Genomic DNA, 23,976 nt, shown 5'->3' on the forward strand with positions numbered 1-23,976 from the left:
ATAATAAAATAGCCCTCTTTTGCTGTTGCTCCCCAGCATCTGGAATTCAGTGGCATGTTGTCTCTGAACCTGGAGGTCCCATATAGCCATCATGGCTACTAGCCAGTGATGGAATGATCAACCATTCAATGTAATTTTACCAGTGGTTGTTCAAAGCATCACAGGAAATGCAGCCTTGAAGTCTTATGCTACAATACATTTGAGTCTTTTAAGATGCCAGAGGACTCTTCGTTGGTTCACCCCTGAAGTGTTTTCCTCTCTCCAGGTACAGTGTGTGTGTATGTGTGTGTGTAAGAAGGGGAAGACAAAAAAAATGTGTAGTGTCTCGTTAAGGGATTATATGAGCCATAAAATGTATATAAAGAACTTGTATATAGAATGCCTCAATTATAGGTAAAAGAGCTTTTCTGGTGTTATTATTCTGCCAGGACCAGCATCAACACTCAGCACCTTCAGGCATCTGCTGGGCTTCTAGTGCTCTGATTGGTACCAATCCCTGCCCTAGGTGGATGGATGTGGGAAGCGTGCTGGGTGGATGGGCCCGGAAAGTTTCCGTTTTAAATTTCCTACAATGCCCCAGAGCAATCCTGCATTGGGCACTCTGGAAATATAGGAAATCTTAAATGCTAGCTTCTCACCCGCCCCCCTACCTTTGCAGTCAAGTAAGCCAGTGGCCATGGGGCCCCACCAACACAGACAGTACTTTGCCTAATGCCCCCTCACGTGGCCCTACACAGTGACCTCAGGAACATACATAGGAACTGCCTTATAATGAATGAGTCAGACGACTGGTCTATTTAGTCCAGTATTATCGACACTGACTGGAGTGGCAACAGCTCTCTAGGCATAGTTGGGCATCTGCTGAGGGCCCACACCCTGGCAGGGGCCCACTGACAAGAGCCCTCCTGGAGTTTTCCCTCCTTTTCAGCATTGCAAACTGCTTGTCCCCTGCCTCTTGATCTGGCCCAGAAAACGGTGGTGGTGGTGAGGAGCCGTAGTTACCACTGCCTACTTGCTCGCTCGCTCATTAGCAGTCCGCCTATCAAGCAGGAAAATGGTAGCAATAGTGAGAAAGAGATTGAGGAGCAACAACAGCTGGTAGCAATGGCGGTGAGAAGGTAGACTGGGGGGGGGGCATTGAGGGTGCCTTGCTCAAAGGTCCTCAAAAACCTGGCGCTGTCACTGCTCCAGGGGTTTAGGTAGGAGTTTTTCCAGCCCTACTTGGAGATGCTGAAAATTGAACCTGGAAGAGGGTATATTGTAGGGGACAAGGGGTGGCATGTGTGTGTGTACACATATGGGTCTGGAAATGCAGGTGTTTAAGGGAAGATTGTGGGGTGAGATGTTACAAGGGGCCCTCTTGAAGGAATGTGCCTTTGCTACTTTACATATAAGAGAGGAAGGCCTGGAACACTTACACTTGACACTATTTCTTAATATTTCTACCCTTTCACACACCTCTGTAATCCAAGGCAAACGGGGCTGTAGCTCAGTGGCAGGGCCCCTGCTTCGCATGCAGAAGGTTCGGCCCCTGCCATTTCCAGGTAAGGCAAGGAAAGAATCCTGTCTGAAACTGTGGAAAGCCGCTGCCAGTCAGTTTCAACCATACTAGCCTAGGCAGACTAATGGTCTAAAGAAGCTTCCTATATCTATTTGCTGCCTCATTCCATGCTTCGTTCACCCACATTGCACACCTATGTGCAGTTAGAGTAACCACCTTTTTTCCTTTCTGTTTCCGCACATCCCCTGTATGGCAGTAAATGGCAGAAATTCAGCAAGAGAGGGTGTCCCCCGCCCCCCATTCCTACATCTATGGGTCACGGATGCAGATTTGTCTACATTTAAATTCTCTTCCACACTGCTGTTCACGACACGGGAAGGGAGTTCGTCGCCTCAGCCTAGCGTACACCATCACGTCTCACGGAGTTCAGCGCGATTGCCTTCGGTCTAAAGCACTCCAGAACAGCGCCTCCGGGCTGCAGCGCAGGCTGGCGGCTCCGATGCCGGTGGGGCTGTGGATCCATTCTGGGTTTCAGTTAGAACCAGCCAGATCTCTAGCCCCAAAATAGGCTCAGCTCCTTGGATCGCTCCTTTCGCCTTCTGGCCGGTTCCGACTGAAACCCGGAATGGAGTCACGGCCCCGCCGAAACCGGAGCCGCCAGGTCGCCTCCCCCGGGAAGAGAGCGGGAGAGAGCCCGTCGCCCGGGCCGCGCGCGCCGCGTGGGCTCGCTCGCTCGCTCCGGGCGGGCTGCCCTCCGGGCTGACGAGGCGGCCGCCTGGCGCAGGGCCAGCCGTCGCTTCCACGCCCGCCGCGGGAGTTTCCCGGGCCCGGGGGCCGCCACCCGCTGCCGTTGCCCCCGGGAGCCGGCCTCCAGCCCCGCCCCAGCCGGAGAAGCCCCACGCCGGAGGGGCCGCGCGCCCCTCCTCCGCGGCAATGCGCACGAGCGGCTCGCGGCGCCTCCTCCGCTCCGGCGGCGGGCGCTCAGCCGGACTCCCCGCCCACGCGTGCGGCCCCGGGCTGTCGCGGGGGCTCTCCCGGCCGCCGGCTGGCTTCCCGGGGGCCCCCGCCGCCCCGCCCCTGTCAGCGCAGGGCTGCATGCAGCGCCCCCGCCCGCCCGCCCGCCCCGCTGCCGCGGCTGCGCCGGGATTCCCAGGGCTCGCCTTGCTTCTTCTCAGCCCCGCCGAGGACGGGGGGCAGCTCTCCCCGCGCCGCCGCGCCGCTCCCCGATCCCAGCGCCGCGGCACCTGCGGCCTCCTTGGGCGAGCCTGGCGCCCAGGTGCCACGTGGGCTGCACTGGGGGAGGCTCTTCGCAGGGCGGGGAGGGATATTCCCAGGATGTTTGCTCTCATTTCGGCCCTCCCTCCTTCGCTGTTGTCCTGCGAGGGAGAAAGTGCGGAGTCGTCGTTCTTGAGCCCCTGAGAGGGCAAGAGCATCCCCTTTACCTGCGCAGTTATGGGTGCGGACTGAATGAGTGGCTGAATGTACGCATCATACTGATGTGCATCACAGCTCGCAAGTGAAGCTAACAGGCGACCATCTCCCTTTGGAATGGCGCTTCAGTTGTATGCATTCTCTCTCTCTCTCTCTCTCTCTCTCTCTCTCTCTCTCTCTCTCGACTAGAAACTTACTTTTAAAGGGGGGGATGCTTGAATCCAGCAACAAAGGTTTTGGGAGGTGGCAGGGATTCTTGGAGTCTCTCAGATCGCGAAAACTGATGATACTAAATACGTGATGCTCATTGGTTTGTTCCTGTTTATTTTTCTATAAACAGGGAAACAACCTGGAAGCACAATTAGTTACTACAGCAGCACATTATGCTGCAAAGAGGAGAAAGTGACCCAAATGACTCTGAACTGACTTTCACCTCTGAATGTTCTACTTCTCAAGAGTCAGATGCCAGTAGAGTTATTTATTTTTGGTAGTCTTCTGCTCCCTTCTTACCATAATAAGGTAATTTGCTTAAAGTACAAAGAATGGAAAGAGCAGTAAATAACTGCACTTTTATGGAATATTCACAATACAGCCGTAATATGTTGAATAGATAGCAGAGAGCACCACAGACTAAGCTTCAAGGGTTTATCAAGGCTAAATCAAAGCTGAGATACAAAATCAGTAGGATTCCAGAAAGTGGTGTTTTGCTAGCCATAGTAACATTGTGCACAACATAATACCAGATGTATCAGATGGGCTACTCCATGTAGTCAACCGCTTCCTAATAGAATATTTTTCCCAAGTGCTATTAATAAACACCTTGTTTTGCTAATAATGGAAACAGCGTAACATTTTGCCTATTACAGTAAAAGGCCTTGGAAGATAATAAATGTAATAGGTTCTTCAGTGGTGTATTCCTGGCTGTTGACATAACTGTTTAATATCCTATCAAAGCAAGTTTGTGTTCTTGCTCTTCAAGCTGATTTAATTTGTTTGGGTTTATTTTATTTTATTTTAAATGCTCTGAGCAATTGTCAATTTTCTTCCAGATGCATAGAGGAGAGCAAATTATGCACTTGCTAAAGTCATGCAAATTATCTCCAGCTGCATTGAAAACTTGCAAGGAGAATTATTTCCATGATCCTCAAGCAGTAAACAAGAGTCTATCAGGAAGGGGAGAAATGCTAAAGTATCTTTGCTTATATCTATCTATATCAAAGTTAAGGTCCAGGCACAGACAAAATCTGGCCCACCTACTGTGTATGACCTTTTTAGGACCATGAGAATCTCTGTTTTGGGAGAGGGATATTTCCTGTGATTTGACAGTTAAGGGCAGGATACTTGAAAAGCTTGATGACCAGATGGCATATAACTGTGTCATGTTTATTTGTTTCTTATATTCCCCCTTTCCAACCCAGATTTTCTGAAGGAATCACAAAATGTTTTCAACAACAATACAGATAAAATCAAATAAATCACAAAATTTGCAGTACAACAAAACTCAGCTTAAAAACAGCATATAAGACTAGAGAACTGAAAATCTAAAACTCCTAGGCAAATAGAAAGATCTTCCTCTGGTGCAGAAAAGCCATCAGGCTTGGTGACAGATGAGGTTTCCTGCATAGAGCATTCCCTACCTGGAGTGCTATAGGGGAAATATCCCTGCTGCTGTTCCTACCTGGCTCACTTCCAAAGGCAGTGGGCTTCTGAGGAAAATCTGAATACTCAGGCAGGTTCATACAGGAGAAGTTGGTCCTTCAAGTTCCAAGTTGTGTAGACCTTTAAAGGTAAGTTCTTTGCACCTTGAACTTGGAAATGGATCAGGAACCAGCACACAAGCCTTTAGGAGTAAAGTTATGATGCCATAATCACTATTCCAAAAAGTAACATGCTGAAGCACTGCAAGTGAAGAATTGCCCGTGAAGAATTGCCGGGACTGGTGAAGAAGCTTAAAGAAACTTCATCCCATGAAGACAAACCATAGTGGCTAGCATTCAACGCTGCTTAGGGTCACATGAGGGACTTGTGGAAGCAAGCCAAACTGAAATCTTAATTTCTTTCCCCGCCACTCCAAACAGCTGACCCTACTATGATAGACTAAAAGGCTGCTTTTCAAATTCCTATTGTGTTTTTTTTTAAAGTTTGCTTTATGGCATTTGGTGTGTTGAGGATGGGGGTGAAGGCGGGAGCTGCTGTTTCAGAAGCATCAGCTTTTTCAAGAAAAAGAAGTCTAAAACCTCTTTGAGTATATGACTAGTTTCATGTTTCTGTGCATCATGGCCAGTCTGAACACTGCTGAAGGTGCTACAGCTAGCTGAGTGCTCTGAATTATATTATGTGTGTACTGCCCACTTCCAAGTAATGAGAAGTTTCAGAGGTTCCAGAGCTTACCCAGGATTTGGTTTTCTTAGAAGGTTACTGAAGACTTAGTCTGTTTCTGTTATATAAAGGTAAGTGACACACATATATAGGGTGAACATAAAAGACAAGTTCACAGCATTAACACATCAACAGATTCCTGCTCCTTGTCAGGTGTCCAGGGGAGCCCAAAGTGCCACAGGATTTCCAACAGAGAGCGAAGTCAGCTCTCTGCCTCCTTTTCAGATCTAGTTCCAGCAAAGACTCATGTCCTGCCACACTTGGGGTAAGCAACATGGTGCCCATGAGCAGCAGTCCACCCCCAGATAACTTCCTTGGCATCCATCAAGGTGCCCTACCCCTCCTACTTATTTTTCAAACAAATTCTTACTAGCAGCTGGGATTGCTGAGGGCCTCCAGCCACTGCCTCTGGGTGATACATGGGGCTCAGAGACAGGCTTTGGAAATGAAGATGATGGGTGGCTGCTGGTTGATGCTACCCTCTGCAGCATGCCCAACCACTAAGAAAAGGGGAACAAAAGAAAAATGGGCTTCTGTCACCACTCTGCTAAAGACAGGAGTGTGTGTCTGGGGAGAGCAGCAGTAAGCCAGCTGGGCAGCCAGGGAAGCCAGTGGGAAGGGGTTAAGGGGAGCCAGCTGGGAGCATCGGGTAATGGAGAGTTATGTGTTTGTATGTCTGAACGGATGGGAGTTGTATGTGTGTGAGTGAGAGAGAAAGGGTTTAGGAGAGATTTTGAAGAGCGAGTTTTTGTGTGTTTACAGTGAGGAAGAAAAGGGAAGGACATACGTTTATGTATGCATGATGGATACATGGGTGTGTGTGTGTGTGAGAGGTTATTAGCCAGATGTGGGGGGAGAGTGTATGGGTAGTGATCCAGAATGAGAGAATAAGATGGGGAAAATGAGTTGGCTGGCACAGGGAGGGGAGAACTTGCCTTCTGTGAAATAGGTTTCTGTTGGCACTGAAACATGTGGGTTCACCGTAGTTTAGTGTTTTGCGGCTCAGACCCCACCCCTGCCTTGTCTTTTGGGCAGGTTACTTGTCCTTTGTGACTAACAACTCCTCCCATGGCAGCCATGCTGGTGCCCTGGACAGTTCCTCAAATTGCCAAATGTGCTCATGGGCCCAAGAAGGTTACCTACCCTTGTGCTACACCCACACAGACCTCTAAAGTAACACATGGCAGGGGGAGAGAAAGGTAGGTTCCCTTCCAGGACCTCCAAGTATGGTCATCTCTGAGAACAGGTACCACCCAGCTAATCTCCCTAACAGTAGGGAATCTATCAGGCTGAACTATTTAACATCTCTTTTCAAAGCTACAGATTCACAGAGTAGGTGGGGGATCCTTGAGAGGCAGTTTAGACCAACCTCCCCCAAAATTTGTGTGTGCGTGCATGGTGACTTGGGAATGATGCCCAGTGACTAGTCCTGAATGACAACTCTTCCCTTTAGAGTATAATACAAAGAAGTGAGTAGTCAATCTGAATTGACATAAGCCACACATATCTGATGAGATCTCTCCTAGGCTGCATATGAAGAAAAGTTCTAATATTGATGGTATTTTACTGCCCAAACAGGGCATTATACATTCGTTGCAATCTAGACTGAGTCTTTCTAACAAATTCAATACAAATCTTCTATTTTAATGTAATCATCATCACCATCGTTATCATCCCATATGTCATTCAAAATACTTCACATACATTATGTCAATCATCCTTTCACAACACTATAAGGTAGATCAGTATTATCCATATATTACAGAATGGGGTCTGAGAGATGCCTAGTCAATTTCTGGCTTCAGCAAGGTTTGAACTGGGGACTTCTTGGTCGCAGCTCAGTCTCATAGGCCAATCTGAATTCAATGGGACTTACTTTTGAGTAGACATGGATAAGGTTGCACCATTAGCCACTGGCATTGTCAACTCAGCAATTTAAAAGTTGCTGAAAAGATGTTGAGAAAAGAAACTGCAGGAAGTGAAGCAAGAAGCTCCAAGAAATGTTATCTGTTCTAAAAGCCAGGAGTTGCCTGAGCAATAATTCTGAACTGAATTGTGCCAGGCACACAACAAATGTAATTTGTGGCCAGGGAATGCTGCAGCTAGGCTACACAATGGCACACAATATTCTTAGGCCTGCAACAGTCAAGCTGTCTTGTCAAATCAAGGGGAACTTTCACAGTAAGATAGCTGTTCCACAGGACATCATAGTATTTGGCTTTTGTAAATGTGAGATGGGCGGGGGGGGGGGTCAGTTCTATTATTGTACTTGCAAAACATCAAAATCCCTTGTCAAATGGGGGGGGAGCCTGCTCCTGCCTCCCAAAAAATGATCCTCAGCTGAGAGCACAATTCTAGTAATTAAAAGAGCTATAGTTCAAAGTAAAAATGTAGACCCAACCAGAGGCCAAAACATTATTTTATACCTATGAAATACACATTTCTGGACAGTTTAAAATGGCTTAGTCTGTATAACACTTTGCATTTAAATGACATCCATGAGGGTCAGGTGTAGAATAACTGCTGGCTTTTTCAGGAGGAGGTTGACCACTGCTTCTTTGCCCTAGTATAGTTGTAGGCCTATCATGATGGTTTTCTCTAAAGTGACAACCGAGGGCAGTGAAAGACTTGACAAAAGAACTTTAATGTTCCTACTAAATGGTTCTATCATTTGCGACACTCAACAGAATTTAGGGGAGACGACAGAGACAGCTATGAACCGGCTGTAGTGAGTTTTGCCATTCTGATTTTGAGAGCCGCCAACTTTGGCTGGAGATCCTTGGAGTGCAGTTGGTCTCTTGGAAACCCAATGCAGAATTAGAGGCTGCGCTATCCGCTCATAGAAGTGTATTTGCCTCCATTCTGCATTGCTTGTGAATAAAGCAAACATTACAAAGACACTGTATGCCTCCTAATGCCCCTAGAACTTCTTGCTGCTTGGACGTGGGTAGTATGTAACATTTGTGTTAGCTGTGAGCTGGTGAATGAGCCAAGATGGAACAAGCAATTAATAGCACTCTTGAAAGAAATCAGCGTGTCCCAACAGCATTCCTAGCAGAAAATAAAAGCTTCATGGTGGCAATTTACTGACAGGCTTCATAGTGCTGATTTAATGAGGAAGCGGAGGCTTCACAGCACCACTTTTGCAAGGATCCCAAAGGAGAGCAAACTGTGCATGAAGAGATAAATCCTTTTCATAATAGTTACAAGGGGCCAAACTGACCCAGAAGCCAGATGCAAATTATTCAGTCTGGAATGGCTGAGGTCCCAATATTGCCTCCAGTTGGGAGGGGGGATCAGTAAGATGCCCACTGCCCCACCCCTTCAAATGAACCCCATCTCCTTGCTGTTGTCACTACTACCAATTTGTTTACCATCCCCTTCTCTCTGGGACCAATCCACACCCCTGCAAGGCAACCAGAGGCTGCTACTTCTGTTCACACAGTTGGAGGAGGCAGGTGAGGGTACAGCAACAGCACAGAGCAGCAGCAGAGTGCCTGATGTGGGTCTCCCTAGGTGCCTGATGCCAACCCATGAGAGATCTGCAAGGTTGATGATCACCAGATGGGCTTTGGCTATGAAGGTTTGGAATCAGTAGCTTAGAATTCTTTTGTCTTGCCAGAAGCCTGCTAGCTGTGAGGAAGGTGCAAATCTAGAGGAACAGTCCCCAAAACTGAAAAGATGTTGGGAAAAGAAACTGCAGGAAGTGGAGCAAGAGAAATTACAGCTTGCACTCTGAGATGGCTGAAAGGGGATCATGGGTAAAGAACCAATGGTGCAGCTAGGTCATTTTAGATCCTGTACTTATTGGTCTTATGCAGCCCCCTGCTCAACTTTTAGATGACCATGTATGCTTCAGTTGTGAAGCATACATTTCTCTTCTCCACCCTGCTCCCCCACTACCATTCTATGCTTTATGACTGCTTCTACATTCCTGGTATCTTAAGAGAGAAAAAACTGATAAAAAAGGAATACTCTGAGCATGTGCAATTTCACATTTTAAAGTCCCTTAAATCAAAGCACCATCACAACTATAGGAATAAAATGAAATTTGCTTCTGCTGCCCTGAAGCAAAAACAGTTACTTGAAAATAAGCACTACTTTGTTACAGAAAAGGATAATATATATTTTAAAGTGAAAGAAAATGAGCACCTGTAACAATGTATATGCATATCCATCCACCCCAGTCTTTAATACGTCAGCTGTCTGCTGCTGCTTTGATCACCTGCCATCTCTGGTCATTTGGGGGATGGGATGGGTTGCGGGGCACTGGACTTTCATCCAGAGGTCCAGCCCTACCTGCACTACTGCAAAAAAAAATCCCCGTTAGGGCGCAATCCTATGGCCACTAGTCAGCGGCCAGATGGCCATAGGATAGGTTGATCCCCAGAGAACCGAAACCCCACCCCCTCCCACACCGCCTCACAGGCAGCGCAGATCAGCCCAGCACTTTGCGCTCGTAAGAGCTGCACAGAGCAGCGAAAACAGTGTTCCCAGGGGCGAGGCAGTCGGAAATGCCAGTACGACACATCCTATGTGTCGTCCATCTGCTGCTTTCTGTGTCCTGAGGTCCCACAGCTAGACAGCTGAAATCAGTCTAGCCGCAAAAGCAGGGCAGGGGGTGCGAGGAGATCCGCTCCTCACCACTCTTCCTGCCCCGCACTGGACAGGCGGTCACCCCCAGGGTCGGAGGCAAACATCAATCCACATAGGATTGCTCCCCTAGTTTTCCAACCCATGAGCACACTGTGAAAGCCTTAACACGGCAGCAAGACTGATTCAGACTGATTCAATTTTAGCACTGAAGGAGGGAAAATCTTGAGCAGAGAATAAGGACGGGATAAAGGTAAGCCTTAGCAAGGCATTAAAGGTAGAGAAAAAGGCATCTGAGATTCCTAACACTGGTGTAGAACAGAGAAGTAAAAAGTATTGTTTAGTCAGGTTCATAGCAGAGGAGAAGGAGCAGAGGATATATTTATAAGTGAACAAATTCACCCAACTTTCTTGTTTTCCTCCAGAGGTGTTCAGCTGCCCAATGAAGTCTTGAAAATCTAATTTTGGGGGTGTGGTTTCCTCTCACACTAGTCTATTCCCATTCATAGCATCATTTTTTCTACTGTCCTCAAATCAAATTGTAACTTTATACTTATGCTCTTTAAAATGTCAAGCTCCAGAGGTAACCATTTGTTAACATAACCCAGAGACTGATTGTCATTTTATATCAAGAACGAAGCTGAATCTTCTGCTACATGAGGAAGGCATGCATTCTTTAAAAGGTTTAAAATAAATTGTCATGAGAAATCTCTCTAGCAGCCTTAATTCATAAAGCAGGATTTTCTATGTTTATTTTCCAGCAACCAGAGAGCACACTAAAATTTCAGCTATTGCAAATATACATTTAGTAATCATTTAAAATTTAAGAAAACCTGATTCCTGAGAATACATTTTTAAATGGCATTATATACTCAAAATAAATTTGCCAAAAGGAAAGAATGAGAAAAAGCAGTGAAACGTAGTGTACCACTTAAATAGATGATTCCCATCTCAGAAAATACTGTTCAGCAGGATCAAACATCTTTCACTTTATCGTACTTGAAGACAGAAACTCATTCATATTTTAGTTTATTGACAATCAAGTTGTTCAGCATAGAGGAACCAGTCAGTATAATGACTGGATGGACTCCAGCTACATACAACTTAATAATTGTGGCATTTTAGTAGATGGCTACAGTTGGTGAAGATTTTTCAGCTGAAAGATCTGGAATAGTTACTTATGACTGAAAATGTAAGGCAGCCCTTGAAAAATGAAATTAGGTGACGTTTTAACTTGCTCCTGTCTCGTTTAGATCATACAAGCAACCAGAATGCAGAGCATTTATATACAGCTGGTGTCGTTGGCTGGATAGGTAAGAACTGCTGCTGTCTGTTTTGGCAAATCAGGGAAGCAACCTGGATATCTTCAATGCTGGTAGAGAGAGAGAGTTAGGACTCGTCCCTTTTTCTCCCCTCCCAATCACTATTATACTCCTGTTTCAAAGAGGATATTTATTTAAACTACAGTTATCTCCTTATCTATTTAAAATGTATCGTTCATTTTGAGAGAGAAATACGAGAAATTATCAAAATGGTGCCAACAGCAAAACATCAATATCCCATCTGGGAATGCTTCCTAACTTAAAAAAAAAGTATTCTGACTATTTTAGGATAAATTCCATTCCCACACTGACATTTAGTTTGATTCTGTAAGCAGGTCTTCCCATTTGCAAAGCAGTGGTTTTTGGGGTTCCCCCTGCAGAATTTTGTGTCACTATAGCTGAAGCAATCTATAGGATGGAGCTGCCTGAAAATACACAGCTTGGCTGAGAAGTACATACTTAATGTATGTGAGCCCAGAAGCACACAGATCCATGAAAAGGGGCACAAAAGAATGCTGGTCTGCAACGCCCTTTTTGTTCCTGAAGGACATAAGCCCTAGTCCTATGACTTTCGGTTATTACAAGTGGGTAGTCGCATAGCTGGCCATATTACATGAATTGGAATATCCGGGCTTGAAACTGGCACTTCCTGGTCCAAAGTTCATACAAGTATTGGCTGTGAGTGGAGAAACAGGTGTTCGCCTCCCCTAAGAACTACACAACTCATACTCTGAAAACCCTAGACCTGGGGTGCAAGTATGCTCACGGAAAACTCCACATCTCTCACAAAATCCATGCAATATTCAAATGTATGTCCATACACAACCACTACACAAACACACTTTATCATCATGAAATTCCTGATTTCTCAGGAATCCTGCATCACCTAATTTATTTCAAATACAAAATAATTACACAAATTCATACTTTTGAGGTTTATACAAAAGGATCTGTATTACTTATACACGTCTTAAATTTTAAACTGGGAATTCCATTGTTGTTTTTTTAAATCAACACTCACAGTAAAACTTCCAGATCTGCTGTTGTATGCTAAAGTAATACTGTATTACCATTGAAATAGATTTCCCTTGCTAGTATTATGGGAGATTTTATGAACTGAAAGACAAAGAAGGCATATGGACTCCAGGACAAAGAATACTATTTCAGAAAACACATTCCAGCAGCATTCTTCTATTTTTCCCCTGTCCCAAGCATTATTTTTTTTTAAAGTTGACTGTACAATAAATCCTGTACTTTCTTCCTGAAGTTATCAGATTTTTTAACTCATTTGCAGATCACATAATATAGTATACTGAGTATACCCTTAAAATGTAGAATTGGGTTTATTTGAATATCAAGGTCCTTTTTCTGACACCATTAAAATAAAGACAAAACTACAGAGACAGAATCCAGTATAATTAGTTTCCAACAATAAAATTTCCCCAAACACTGTTGCAAAATTCCTTCTACTGAAATGCTTTGCTACAATAATAAAAAGCATACATTACATATAAAAAGATACCAGTGTACTAAAAGTGACAGAAGTGAACTAGCAAATCCTTCAAAGCACATATTATATAAATGACTAGCATTTAAAAACATTTCCTCCTATAAAATGTAGGTCATATACATTTATAAATCGGTGATCTTTCCCCACTAAAGCAATGATGACAGTTTTCAAAGAATTCTCTTCCTCTGTACAGCCTGAAAGCATAGTTCAAACTTAAGTTTGACTTTTGTTTTGTTTTGCTTGAACCAAATAAAGCTCATTTCAGCAGCTGGTAATTCCTATGGCAAAAAATGATTATGTAAAAATAAACCATGACTCAATACTCAACTGCAATGCAATTTATGAAGAGAACCATTTTTTTGTATCACACGAACCCAATTTATACTGAATCCATATTAAGACTTGGATTTCAAATTAAATTATATTCAATCGGCACAAAAGTAGTATGGAAATAAAGCCCCATCCATCCTTCCAGGACATGGGCACTGATTTTTGCAGTCTTCCTCATCCAGCAGAAGTGCAGCTGAGCCATTAGTTTCATAATGAATGTGTATGCAGGTGCAGTATAGATCTAAGGGCTGCTCTCCCTGCAACTCAGATTGTGCTGTGTAAACAACGTTATACTACAAACCGAACAAAGTTGCATTTATTGATTAAAAACATTAACTTAAACAAAGCTATTAACTCCCCCAAACAGTTTTTGGAACTATCCTTATGCTACTTGTAAAGTTAGCACTGTTAGGCATTATTGCTTACATACAGTACATCATATGCCTCCTGATATAAAGCAGTACTGTGATCTGTTTATATACAAGGTTCTTTTTTCCTTTTTTGTTTAAAAACAAGCTGTAAAAACATTACATACTTTACAGACAATACAAATTCCCACATTGGTACTCAAGTCTAACAAATGGAATGCATAACATTAATAAAACATCATAAAGGAAGACTGACAGTAAGTCCTTGATTGTCAAGACACATTTATATTTTTATATATAAACTCTGTGCAGAATCGAGGATTCAATCATAGGTACATCCTTATCTGATAACTCATATTTACAGAACAATATTGCATAAAAAAATAAAATAAACATTTACACTTTTTTTAACCTTTCCATCCACTGGGATAAAGAAAGCAAGAAACAACTCTGAGAAACATTTCCTTGCTTCAGTTCGCTACCAAAAGATCTCTCTCTTTTTTAAATTATTGAAAAGAGGAAACAATGATTTTATATATGTATAGCAAAAGCAACTAGAAAATTTCCCTGAAACAAAGTAGTTTAAAAATAATGAAAGTTAAATCTTTAACATAATGATTTTTTCATTAATTGTAATACTTTCTCAGGACATGTTCTTTGCAAAAAGAGTAGTTAAATGTGCTACATACCTAACAAGCATGCACTAACATAAAATGAAAGCATTTCCAAAAGTTGCAAGGCTTCTGTTGAGTAGAATTTAAGAAAACATAAACATAATTTGTTTTATTAATAATCATAGCAATTGGAAAAATTACATACGAGTTTTTACCAACCGAAATACTCAGACCACAAGCACATTTCTGCCTTCTAAAGTTCTGAACTATATGCTAATAGCTATTCCCCTGCAACTTGCAAAAGAGTTTAGTTTCTACCCAACAAGGTTTTAGATTGCAAGTTTACAAATACAAAGCAAGTTAATACTGAAATATTCAAGCAGGCTGATCCTAGATCCACTCTGGATCCTCTTCAAATATTTACGAAACATGATACACATCTCATAAAAATAATCTAAAGAAACATGGAATATGTTGTATGTATCCAAGTGGAAATTTTTCAGAAGACAAGCCAGAAACTATGGAAATGAAATCCAAAGCTACACTAAAACTCATTAATTCACACTAGTGATTTGAAAATCCATTTTTAAAATCACAAAATAAATAAGCAAACAAAAGCAGGCATATGACATTACAATGTATTTCATTCATTTTGACAACTGTGGTGTAGTTTGCAGTATTTGTACAAATGTTCTGCAAAATGCTTGGTTAAAATTACAGTCAGACTTTCGTAAGACCTCAACTACAAGACTTTACACCACTGAAGAAAAACAAGGAAAAACCATCTTGTGTTGGGATTATCAAGCATTCTCATTAGAAATCGCCAAACCATCAGGCTTTCACTGAACTGTTCCCGCTCTCAAAAACCTTGGCAACCTCCCTACCTGGGAGTCTGTAATAATAGGAAATTTCAGTAAAGGCAGGAAGAGGCGATGCAACATAAATGAAAAACAAATCCTTCTAAACTATTCTTCAAAACTGTAGTGCACTGCAGTATATGATGCTACATTTCTCTCCAGATAAATCATCCTTGATAAATCATTTACTCTGAATCATTAAGACCAAAAGAAGATAAAGTGGCTACTTCAGCTTTATAGCCCAAAAGCCAATTCCTTCATTAACATGCTTATATTCATAGTAAATGGGACAGCAATTAGTGTTGAGAGAGATACTTAGCCCAACATACACCCAAAATATGAGCTGTTAAAGAGTGAGACAGTGAGATTAAAAAACACTTAAGCAGCATGTTTGCATTTAAACCTGATTTCAAAGAGATTAAGTTAACTGAATTGCAAATCTACCATTGGGTTTACCCAGGCTGTAGAAGATATCCTAAATATGCTTTGATACAGCATTATACCACCAAATATATATAAAAAATCTCCATTAGCTGTTTCCTAACCGGTGTATATAATAAAACTGTAAGATAATGATTTAACAATTTCAGCTAAGAAGAAATTTAGGAGCAGGTTCTTGCATGATTTTAGTGGGCAGGATCAGAAGAGCTAGAGGTGCAGCTTCTGCTCATGCTTGATATATTCCAGGCACACTCCAGGGCTTCTGTACCCCACCCCCTTTGTCACCACAGACCCTCATGCAGCCTCCCTCAATGCAAACGCAAGGAGAAGCTATCAGAAGGGTAAGCCTGGAGAGCTCTGGTGTATGTATGAAAATGCTTGGCCACAAACATAAGAAGCACGTTGGATCCTAGTCAGAGTTCCTTCCACTTCTCTCTATTCAATTTTTCATAATGGATTCTTTCAGAGAAGCATCCCCTTGTTTTCTTTCTATAGTTTTTATACCTTAGCCCTACACACACTGACTTTGTCTTGCCATATCCACATTTGCATTCTAACTTTCCTAGCCATCCCCTCCAAATACTAAATGTGTACATCTCTCACCTGCCAGCCTTGCTTACTTTTCTGGACTACAATCTACTGTTAACTAAAGAAATAGGGGAGTACTCAAACACTGTGCTAGAGATGCTTAGTTAAAAGTAACATAGCTGTCCTAGTATGGAGGCAGAGACAAAATAAAAATAAAAAGCTGAAAAATACAAAAGTTTCATTATTTTAGAAGTTCTCATGTGTGAGTGTATTACTATAGAGGTATTTTGACTTGACATCTTAGTTGTGTTTATTTACATTGCTATGAACCAAATCCTTAGGCAATTTATAGTGAGCAATAGGATGTAACAACACCTTACTGCAACAGCAGCCTGTTTGTGACCCACAGGAATGAACTATGCATTTTGTGACCTATGCAGATTCATGCATCTATCCAACAGTCTTGCTGTGCATAGGTTTCACCTATATGTATATTCTAAGATGGGCCTGAAATTGCACTGATGGAACAAAAAGGTGGAGGAGGAGCACCAGAATTAGGGGCGGTTTAATTAGAAGTGAGAAATTCCCTGTGAATTGCAGTTGTGTTTTTCTATACCAAGTTCTTTGAGTGAGTGAGGTATCATTTGGGCTATGTATCTTCAGTGAAAGATGCTGAGCAAGCATAATGCTCTAAAGCAATATATGCATCCCTCTTCCCTGCCTATATGATTAACATCTTCGGGGTGGGGTGGGGGGAGAATTATGTTCCTGTCATTCAGCCTTTGGGTAAAACACTTCTAAAGTTTAGCTTAAAACAGCCTGTTAATGAATATACAATAGAATAAAAAAAAGTTTCAATTTCAAAATGGTTAAATTATCCCAACATTTATGTTAAGTCAAACCACACCATTTTAAAACTGAATATAGAATTCATTGTTGCACCACACTGTATAATTCAAGACAATCTGTTATTAAAACATCTACATGGGAGAGGGATAAGTTTACAGTTTATTAATATGTGAAACACAATAAAATTTTGACCATTTATCTTTTGGTCGCTTGTCCTTAGTGACCAGCTGTTTGGCAAAACCACCGTGAAACTGTTCATTAAGGTAAGACGTGTAGCAAGAATGTCTACTTCCTCCACTTTCTAGGGTAACATACTGTAGCTAACAAATTGAATTGCCAAAAGTTCCAGGGTGAGAAAATCCAGTTTGTGTGGATGTTAAGGCATCCCATTCATTTTCATTTTTTAAAAACCCTTCTGTTGTTATGTAAGGTGATAATGATGCAGCCACATTGAGCCTAAAGATCTAAAATAGTTTTATTTCTGAGAGAGAAAAATATTGAAAAGAATCTAAGTGCTCCAATGTTAATTATTGCGGATTTGTATGATGAAATACAATTAAACGTTTATATCCTGACGTTTACCATTCATATAAACATTATGAAACTGGGAATGTAGTCTACAAAGCATTTTAGCTAAAACCTAACCATCTTCATACCCATCATTTGGGGAAAAATAATAAAAAGTTATGTTCAGCTTTAAAGGTACAAAGAAATATGCAATACTTCAGGAAGGAAGTAAACGCATTAACAGTAGGTACTTTGCTTTTAAAGTACTTTTAATTAATTGGACATTTAAATAGGGGAGTGTGTCTAGCAAACATCATTGCCTTTCTCAGAGTATAGTAAAATGAAATGGAAAGAAACCAATAAAAGGATTATGTATATTACTTTTTAAGAGAGTTGATAAAATTGTATTTTCCCCCGAAAGTACTATAGTTGTCTAGCCATAATCTCCTGACATTTAAATGTTTGAGTTTATTTTGTCTGTACAGTCTATTCATATTCCCTGCTGAAGTGCAATGGCTAGACTAACTAATTAGGAAATTCCAATATGAATAATCTCATAATTATCATTCCCCCAAAATAATCAATGTTACCAAACAAGGAAATTATTATAGGAGAGATATCTTATCTGGGATTTTTGGTTTGTTTCGTCTTGTATTAAATCTCAATGTAGCAAGTTCCTGATCTCAAATGAGCAAATAACCATCTGCCTTTTCAGTGGACAACCACATAAGGCAATTCAAAAAGAATGGCAATTAACCCCAAAAAAGTAGTTACCAATATGCTGTACCAGCTTACTTTTTCATTATAACACAAGGCCTTAAATCTGTATAGGACTCCATGTTATACAGAATACTCTATCAACAGACCTGTGCTAAAGTGCCAATGTTATTTCTACAGATTTTGTTAGCCAAATGTCTGGCCTGTTGTGGCATCAGGTGAAGAGTTCATCCCAGCTCGAGCATCATTTACATTCACCAACGGGAATTCTGGGAATTCAGCACTTGTCCCCGGTCCCCGTAGGTTCACTTGTCCATTAGCAGTGTTAAACTGAGATGATATTCCAGCTCTTGTTCCATGGTACTGAGCCCTGAATGGTTGCTCAAAAGAACCAATTTGATATGCTTGATGAACAGGCTGTGCCTCTGCTTTCTTCTGAGAAGTCACTTGATCCAAAAAGTCCTGGGTAGAGGATGAGGAAGAATGATTTGGCTCATCACCTGAAAAGGGAAAAGAGTGCTGGGAATCACCAACGATAAGTCCGAAATGAGACTTGTCTGGAGTTGATCTTAATGGCGAGTTCATTCCTGATCGAAAACTGTTGACAGGTATAGATGCATAGACCTGTTTGTCTATAGCAGAGAATGCTGGTTGCCCTGTAAGAGTCTGGTTGTCACTCACAAAATTAAGGCTTGGGTTGTTCAAATAGGCATCATTTTGGCTAGTTCTGTCCAAAGCTTGCTGAAGAAACTTGGAATATTCCTGTAACATACTGGCTTTATCAGATGAGGAACCTTGAGAGCTTGATGCAACGTTCTCAGTTTGTGTGACCTCTGACACGTCAGAAGAATTGATTGATATACTAGAAGTCACTTCAGTATCAGCCACATTGAATGCTATTTCATGCTGGCCATTAGCTTTATGGGAATAATGGTCTAAAAGAGTTTGAAGTACCTCATCTGGAATGACATTTTTGTCATGGTTACCTTTAATCTCCACATTCAGTCCAGATGTATCCAATATAGATGCTGTGCTACCTTCATCTATCACACTTGCAACAGCAGCCTGCGTGACTGAAGGCTGAGAGGCAATGGTGCCTACGTTCAAGGCATACTCTCTGCTATTACTATTAGCTGCTTGGAGATACCTCCTTTTCTTTAAAAATTGCATTGCATCATCATAGTTTGTGCTGCTGTGTACAGGTTTACTGGGACCTTCCTGTAATGTATCGACTTGGTCAATGTCAGCATTGCCTTCAGAGTCCAACAGGCCTTGTTTATCAACAAGATCAAAGGCATACTTTGAAACCTTGCTGTCTTCATAAGAAGCTAAGGATGAAATGGTCTGACTTTGATCTAGCGGCTGTTTTAGGCTTCTCTTACTGTTAACTTTTTTGAGCACCAGTTTAGGTGGGTGTATTTCTCCAGAATTTGCTTCTTGTAAGTGACCTCCACTGACTGAAGAATGTGGTAGCTCAACTGCATACTCAGCCACCATATATTCATCTTTTATTTTAGTACTGCCAGCATACAAAGGCAAAAAATCATTCTTATCTTTCTTATGTTCAGATTTATCTGTCCCACTTTCTTTGTCCAGGCCAACAGACTTCAATTTCTCCGTTTTTTGCCTTTTCTTCTTTGGCAAAGAGCTGTCTTTCAAAGGCATAGGGAAGCCTTGATCTTCATCAGGAGTCAAAAGGCCAACTTTGGTGGCACTTCTGTTGGGTTTCTTGTCACGGTTCTCATGGCACATGCGTTTGTGTTTCAGTACACGATCAGTCCTTGAGAAGAACTACGGGGGACATTATGAATTAGAGAAAAACCAGCAGCCTTCTGTCCAATTCACATGTTTTTGACGTGGTAAAATCCTCATAAATGTTTTCACTGACATGATCACTTTAAAGTTTCCCACATGGGACTACAGGTAACGAAGTCACACTGTGAAAACCTTACCATGTCAGAAGATGTGGAGTCAGCATTCATATTCAAACAATTCCAGTTATTGAAAAACCCAATACTTTATTCCTGATCAATCAAACTTTTCTGCAGCGCATAAGGGTCCTAAAGGCCCTTTTTGCCAGCAAACCATGCCCACAGCTGTGGGAAAGAATCCCAAAAGACACTACCTTAAAAGTCCCACCCAACTAGCATTAATTTGTGTCAAGAGTCTAGGTCCTCACTAACTCTGCATATTTTTAAGTAACTAATAACCTGACTTCTGAATAGGTATATATTTTTTCTATTGAAGATTGTACTTTTTTCAGGTATAAGAAAAATATTTTTTCAAAAATGCTTTTAATTTTTTGGTGTACATGATATTCAGAACACAAAATAAAGTGCTCCTTTACTGCAAGGTGTACATTTTAAAATCAACCCATATAATACTGGCAAAATCTCTTTATCACTTTGTCTATCATAATTTGCCTAAGATAGCAACCTGTATTACTTGGAATCACATTTGCCAAATATGTTAAACAATTTCCTTTCCCTTCTTTCCTCTCCTTCTCAAATTACCTGCAAGCAGTATTCACACTGGTAAGGCTTCTCTCCACTATGAGTTCTCTTGTGCCTTTCCATGTGATACTTCTGTATGAATCTCATGCCACATTCATCACATCGAAATGGTTTCTCACCTAAGAATACAAATGACAAGAGAAAGTACTGTTTAAACAAATGGAGGGAAAGCTGTGGCATGTAGATCTCTCATCTATAACGTTGATAGATAGTAACTTTTACTGTTAATTAAAAGCAGAATAGAATACCACAACAAAACAAGAACAGAAGAATGCTACAATATTCATAACAAACGGAAATGGAAGAAAAATAATATTGAATAAATTTCCATTTTCATTCCAGGTGCCAATATGTACTTCAGAAGTGGCAAAGTGAGAAAGATGGCAAACGAAAGCTCCTCACCTACATAGTTTTTCCATACTTTAATCTTCAAGTTAATAAAAAGGCTACATTTGTAGAGGGAATTAATTTTGTATCACCATCTGTTTAACTTGTCTCCATTTTCCAGAATAGCCACATGCATTTTCATGGGTTTCATGTTCAGAAAGTACTGCTTTTTTGATTTCATATCACTCGTTTTTAGCATCTTTGTAAAACAACTAATTTGAAAGCTGGTATAGTTAGCTGCTGACTTGTAGCAATAAATATGCTGATCACATAGTCATTTATTTAGCTAGTAGGTAAGTGAATCCTGGGCCCATCGGCAGACTTCCCAGGCCCTCCCCAGGGAGAAAGTTATCTAGCACAGTACCATTTATCTGTAACAAAGACCTCTCTGAACCAGAGTTCTATTCCTAGATTGAAAGAAGAAAGCAAAGATCGGGTTCAGGGAGATCGTCTGTAAAGATAAATCTGATAACACCCCAAATTGGAATGATCTCCCCGATGAGGTCCACCTGGCGCCAACATTGTTATCTTTTTGGCGCCAGGTTAAGACCTTTCTCTTCTCCCAGGCATTTGGCAGCATATGATAAGTTTTAATTGATCCTGGGTTGTTTTATGGTTACGGTTGTTTGCTTGAGATTGCTTGTTTGAAGTTGTTTTAGATATATGTTCTCTTGTGTATATTGTCTTGATCATGTGTTTTTTTATGTAAATGGCTTTCAATCTCTGTATACTGTATTTTTAATGTTTGTATTCTTTGTAAACTGCCTAGAGAGCTTTGGCTATTGGGCGGTATAGAAATGTAATAAATAACAACAAAAAACAACAACAATATGGGCTTTACTGGGTAAAGAAATTTATTTTTTATTTTATTTTATTTTATTTTATTTATTTCTTACATTTCTAATCTGCTCAATAACAAATGTTCTCTAGACATACTACAAACAGTTAAAAAACTAAAATGCCATAGAACAGTTCAAAATATAAAATACAGTACAAATATTTAAAATAATAAAATACAATAAAATGCAAAATAATAAACAGTGGAGGGATTGATAAAAACAGCCATAAAAGCTAGAACCAAGTCTCTAAAAATACCCAGTGTTGGCGCCAGGTTTTTGAGGGCACTTGTGAAGACACCCTCAGTGGGCCCCTTACCTCAGTCAGTCTACCTTCTTACCACCATTATCACCAGCTGCACTTGCTTCTCATTCTCTTTCCCATCATTGCTACCACTTGCTTATTTGACAGGCAGAGAGCCAGTGAGCAAGCTGGCAGAGGTATCTACTTCTCCTTCTTGTCACCACCACTGTTGTCTGGGGCAGAGCAAGAGGAACGTGAACAAGAAGGTTGCATGGTGACAAGGAAGAGCAAGTCCTGGGGGCTCTTGTCAGTGGACCCCTGCTGGGGTGTGGGCCCTTGGCAGGTGCCAACTACACCCACCCTTGATGTAGGCCCTGAGTCTGCCTATAATCAAAGAATAGAAGAAACAAGAGGTAAAGCAACTGCACAAAGCTCTATGCAAAAAGAAAGACCTCTTCGGTGATCATCACCATTAGTTACTTTGTATTCAACTTTAGCATTACTGAGGAGTTCTGCAGTAATGGGCTAGAGAAGGCTCATTGAGCATCTCCCTTTCAAAAAACCTACTAAATATAATTAAAATTCATCCTGGGAAGCGGAATCTTCCAGATAAAAATATTTATTATGCCAGCAATTTTAACTGTAACGCTTAATACAATCTTAATTAGTTATAATTGTAATTTCCTTTTTTTTTACCTATTGTTTCCTTTTATATAAAACGGTTATATTGTCTAGTTAAATCCATTACACAGTTAAAAAAAATTCCTTCGAACTGAGGCAATGTCATCCCATTGACTTAAGAGGGACTGAACTGACTTAAATCTAAGGATTTCAGTTTTCTTGGGGCTGCAGTTTTTTTCTCAGAACGTTTTTTTTTAAGTGCTGAAATATCTGTTTTACCCTAGCCTCTCACTCAGTCTGAAGCACAACACCAAATCCCACCCATCTCCGCAACATCTTAGCCACTCCTTTATATCTTTGGGACCATGGCATTATGCATTACAGGTACTCAAACCCAACTGGCAAGCAGAACCACCCATATGATTATAAAAAGATCAAGCCTATATCAACTTACCTGGTTTTCCCGACACGGTGGGCCCATAATGGGTTGTTTAACTTTCCACTCCAATCTTAACAGTGGAAAATTTTCTTCCCCACATCATTTATTCATTAAAAATGGCTACATAGTTATGAATGGGCCAGTTTGCATGACACAGTGTGAACCGGCCCCACAATGAGCAGCAACACATATTGGGCACATACAGCCACCATTTTGAATTTGCAACCCCTAACTGGGGTGATCAGGATTGCAGCGTGTCATGCAAACCCAGCCATTGTGGTTATTTGAGGGTTAAACAACCCTGGCAAACCTTCAATTAGTAGTAGGGTCATGTGAGGGTTATTTAACCCTCAAATAACCCATGACTGCCTGGTTTGCATGACATGCCTCAACCCCCACCCTGCTGGGGGCTGCATATTCAAAATAGTAGCCACACACGCTACAGTTCATCATGGGTTAAATAACGCATTGTATCATGTGATCCAGCCCATTCTAGAAATATGCAGCCAATTTTTAATGAATAAATGATGTGTGGCAGAAAGTTTTGTATTGCTAAAATTGCATTACTTCATAAAATTAATTAGTAACACAATGAATGGATACAATATCAGTCAAATTGGGAAGTTTTTATTAATAGAATCACAGAGTTGGAAAGGGCCATTTAGGCCACTGAGTCCTACCCCCTGTTCAGCGCAGGAATCCAGTTTAAAGCATCCCTGACAGATGGCTGTCAAGTTGCCACTTGAATACCTCTAGCAACAGCTCCCTAGGAAGTAGATTCCACTATCTGATTGCTCTGGCTGTTAGGACGTTTTTCTTCATGTTCAACTGAAATCTGCCTTCCTGTAACTTAAGTTATTTCGTGCCCTACAGTCTTGAACAGGTTGTGGCTCTCTTCTGGATGACAACCTTTTAAGTACTTGAAAAGTGCTGTCATATCTCCCCTAAGTCTTCTCTTCTCAAGGCTAAACATAGGAAGTTCCTTCAAT

General features: G+C 41.4%; 2 protein-coding genes across 3 annotated transcripts in view; both read right to left on the minus strand.

Moving 5' to 3' along the window:
- The window catches only part of SLC12A8 (solute carrier family 12 member 8), a 91,232-nt gene extending 88,431 nt beyond the window's left edge, over nt 1-2,801 (minus strand). Inside the window, exon 1 of the mRNA XM_084807644.1 lies at nt 2,662-2,801. The gene's annotated coding sequence lies outside the window, so the exon portion shown is untranslated. The remainder of the gene's footprint in view (nt 1-2,661) is intronic.
- Nucleotides 2,802-12,081: 9,280 nt separating this feature from the next.
- ZNF148 (zinc finger protein 148) overlaps nt 12,082-23,976 on the minus strand; it is a 47,176-nt gene continuing 35,281 nt past the window's right edge. For both annotated transcript variants that reach the window (XM_084807634.1, XM_084807626.1), the window contains 2 exons: nt 20,461-20,579; nt 12,082-19,738 (listed from right to left, as the gene is read on the minus strand). In XM_084807634.1, the coding sequence (XP_084663760.1) occupies nt 18,134-19,738; nt 20,461-20,579 (1,724 nt within the window). In that variant the 3' untranslated portion in view covers nt 12,082-18,133. The remainder of the gene's footprint in view (nt 19,739-20,460; nt 20,580-23,976) is intronic.

The sequence above is a fragment of the Heloderma suspectum genome, chromosome 1 (assembly GCF_057233095.1).
Source record: "Heloderma suspectum isolate Gila_16-S chromosome 1, 16-S_ref, whole genome shotgun sequence".
NCBI classification, from domain to species: Eukaryota; Metazoa; Chordata; class Lepidosauria; order Squamata; family Helodermatidae; genus Heloderma; species Heloderma suspectum.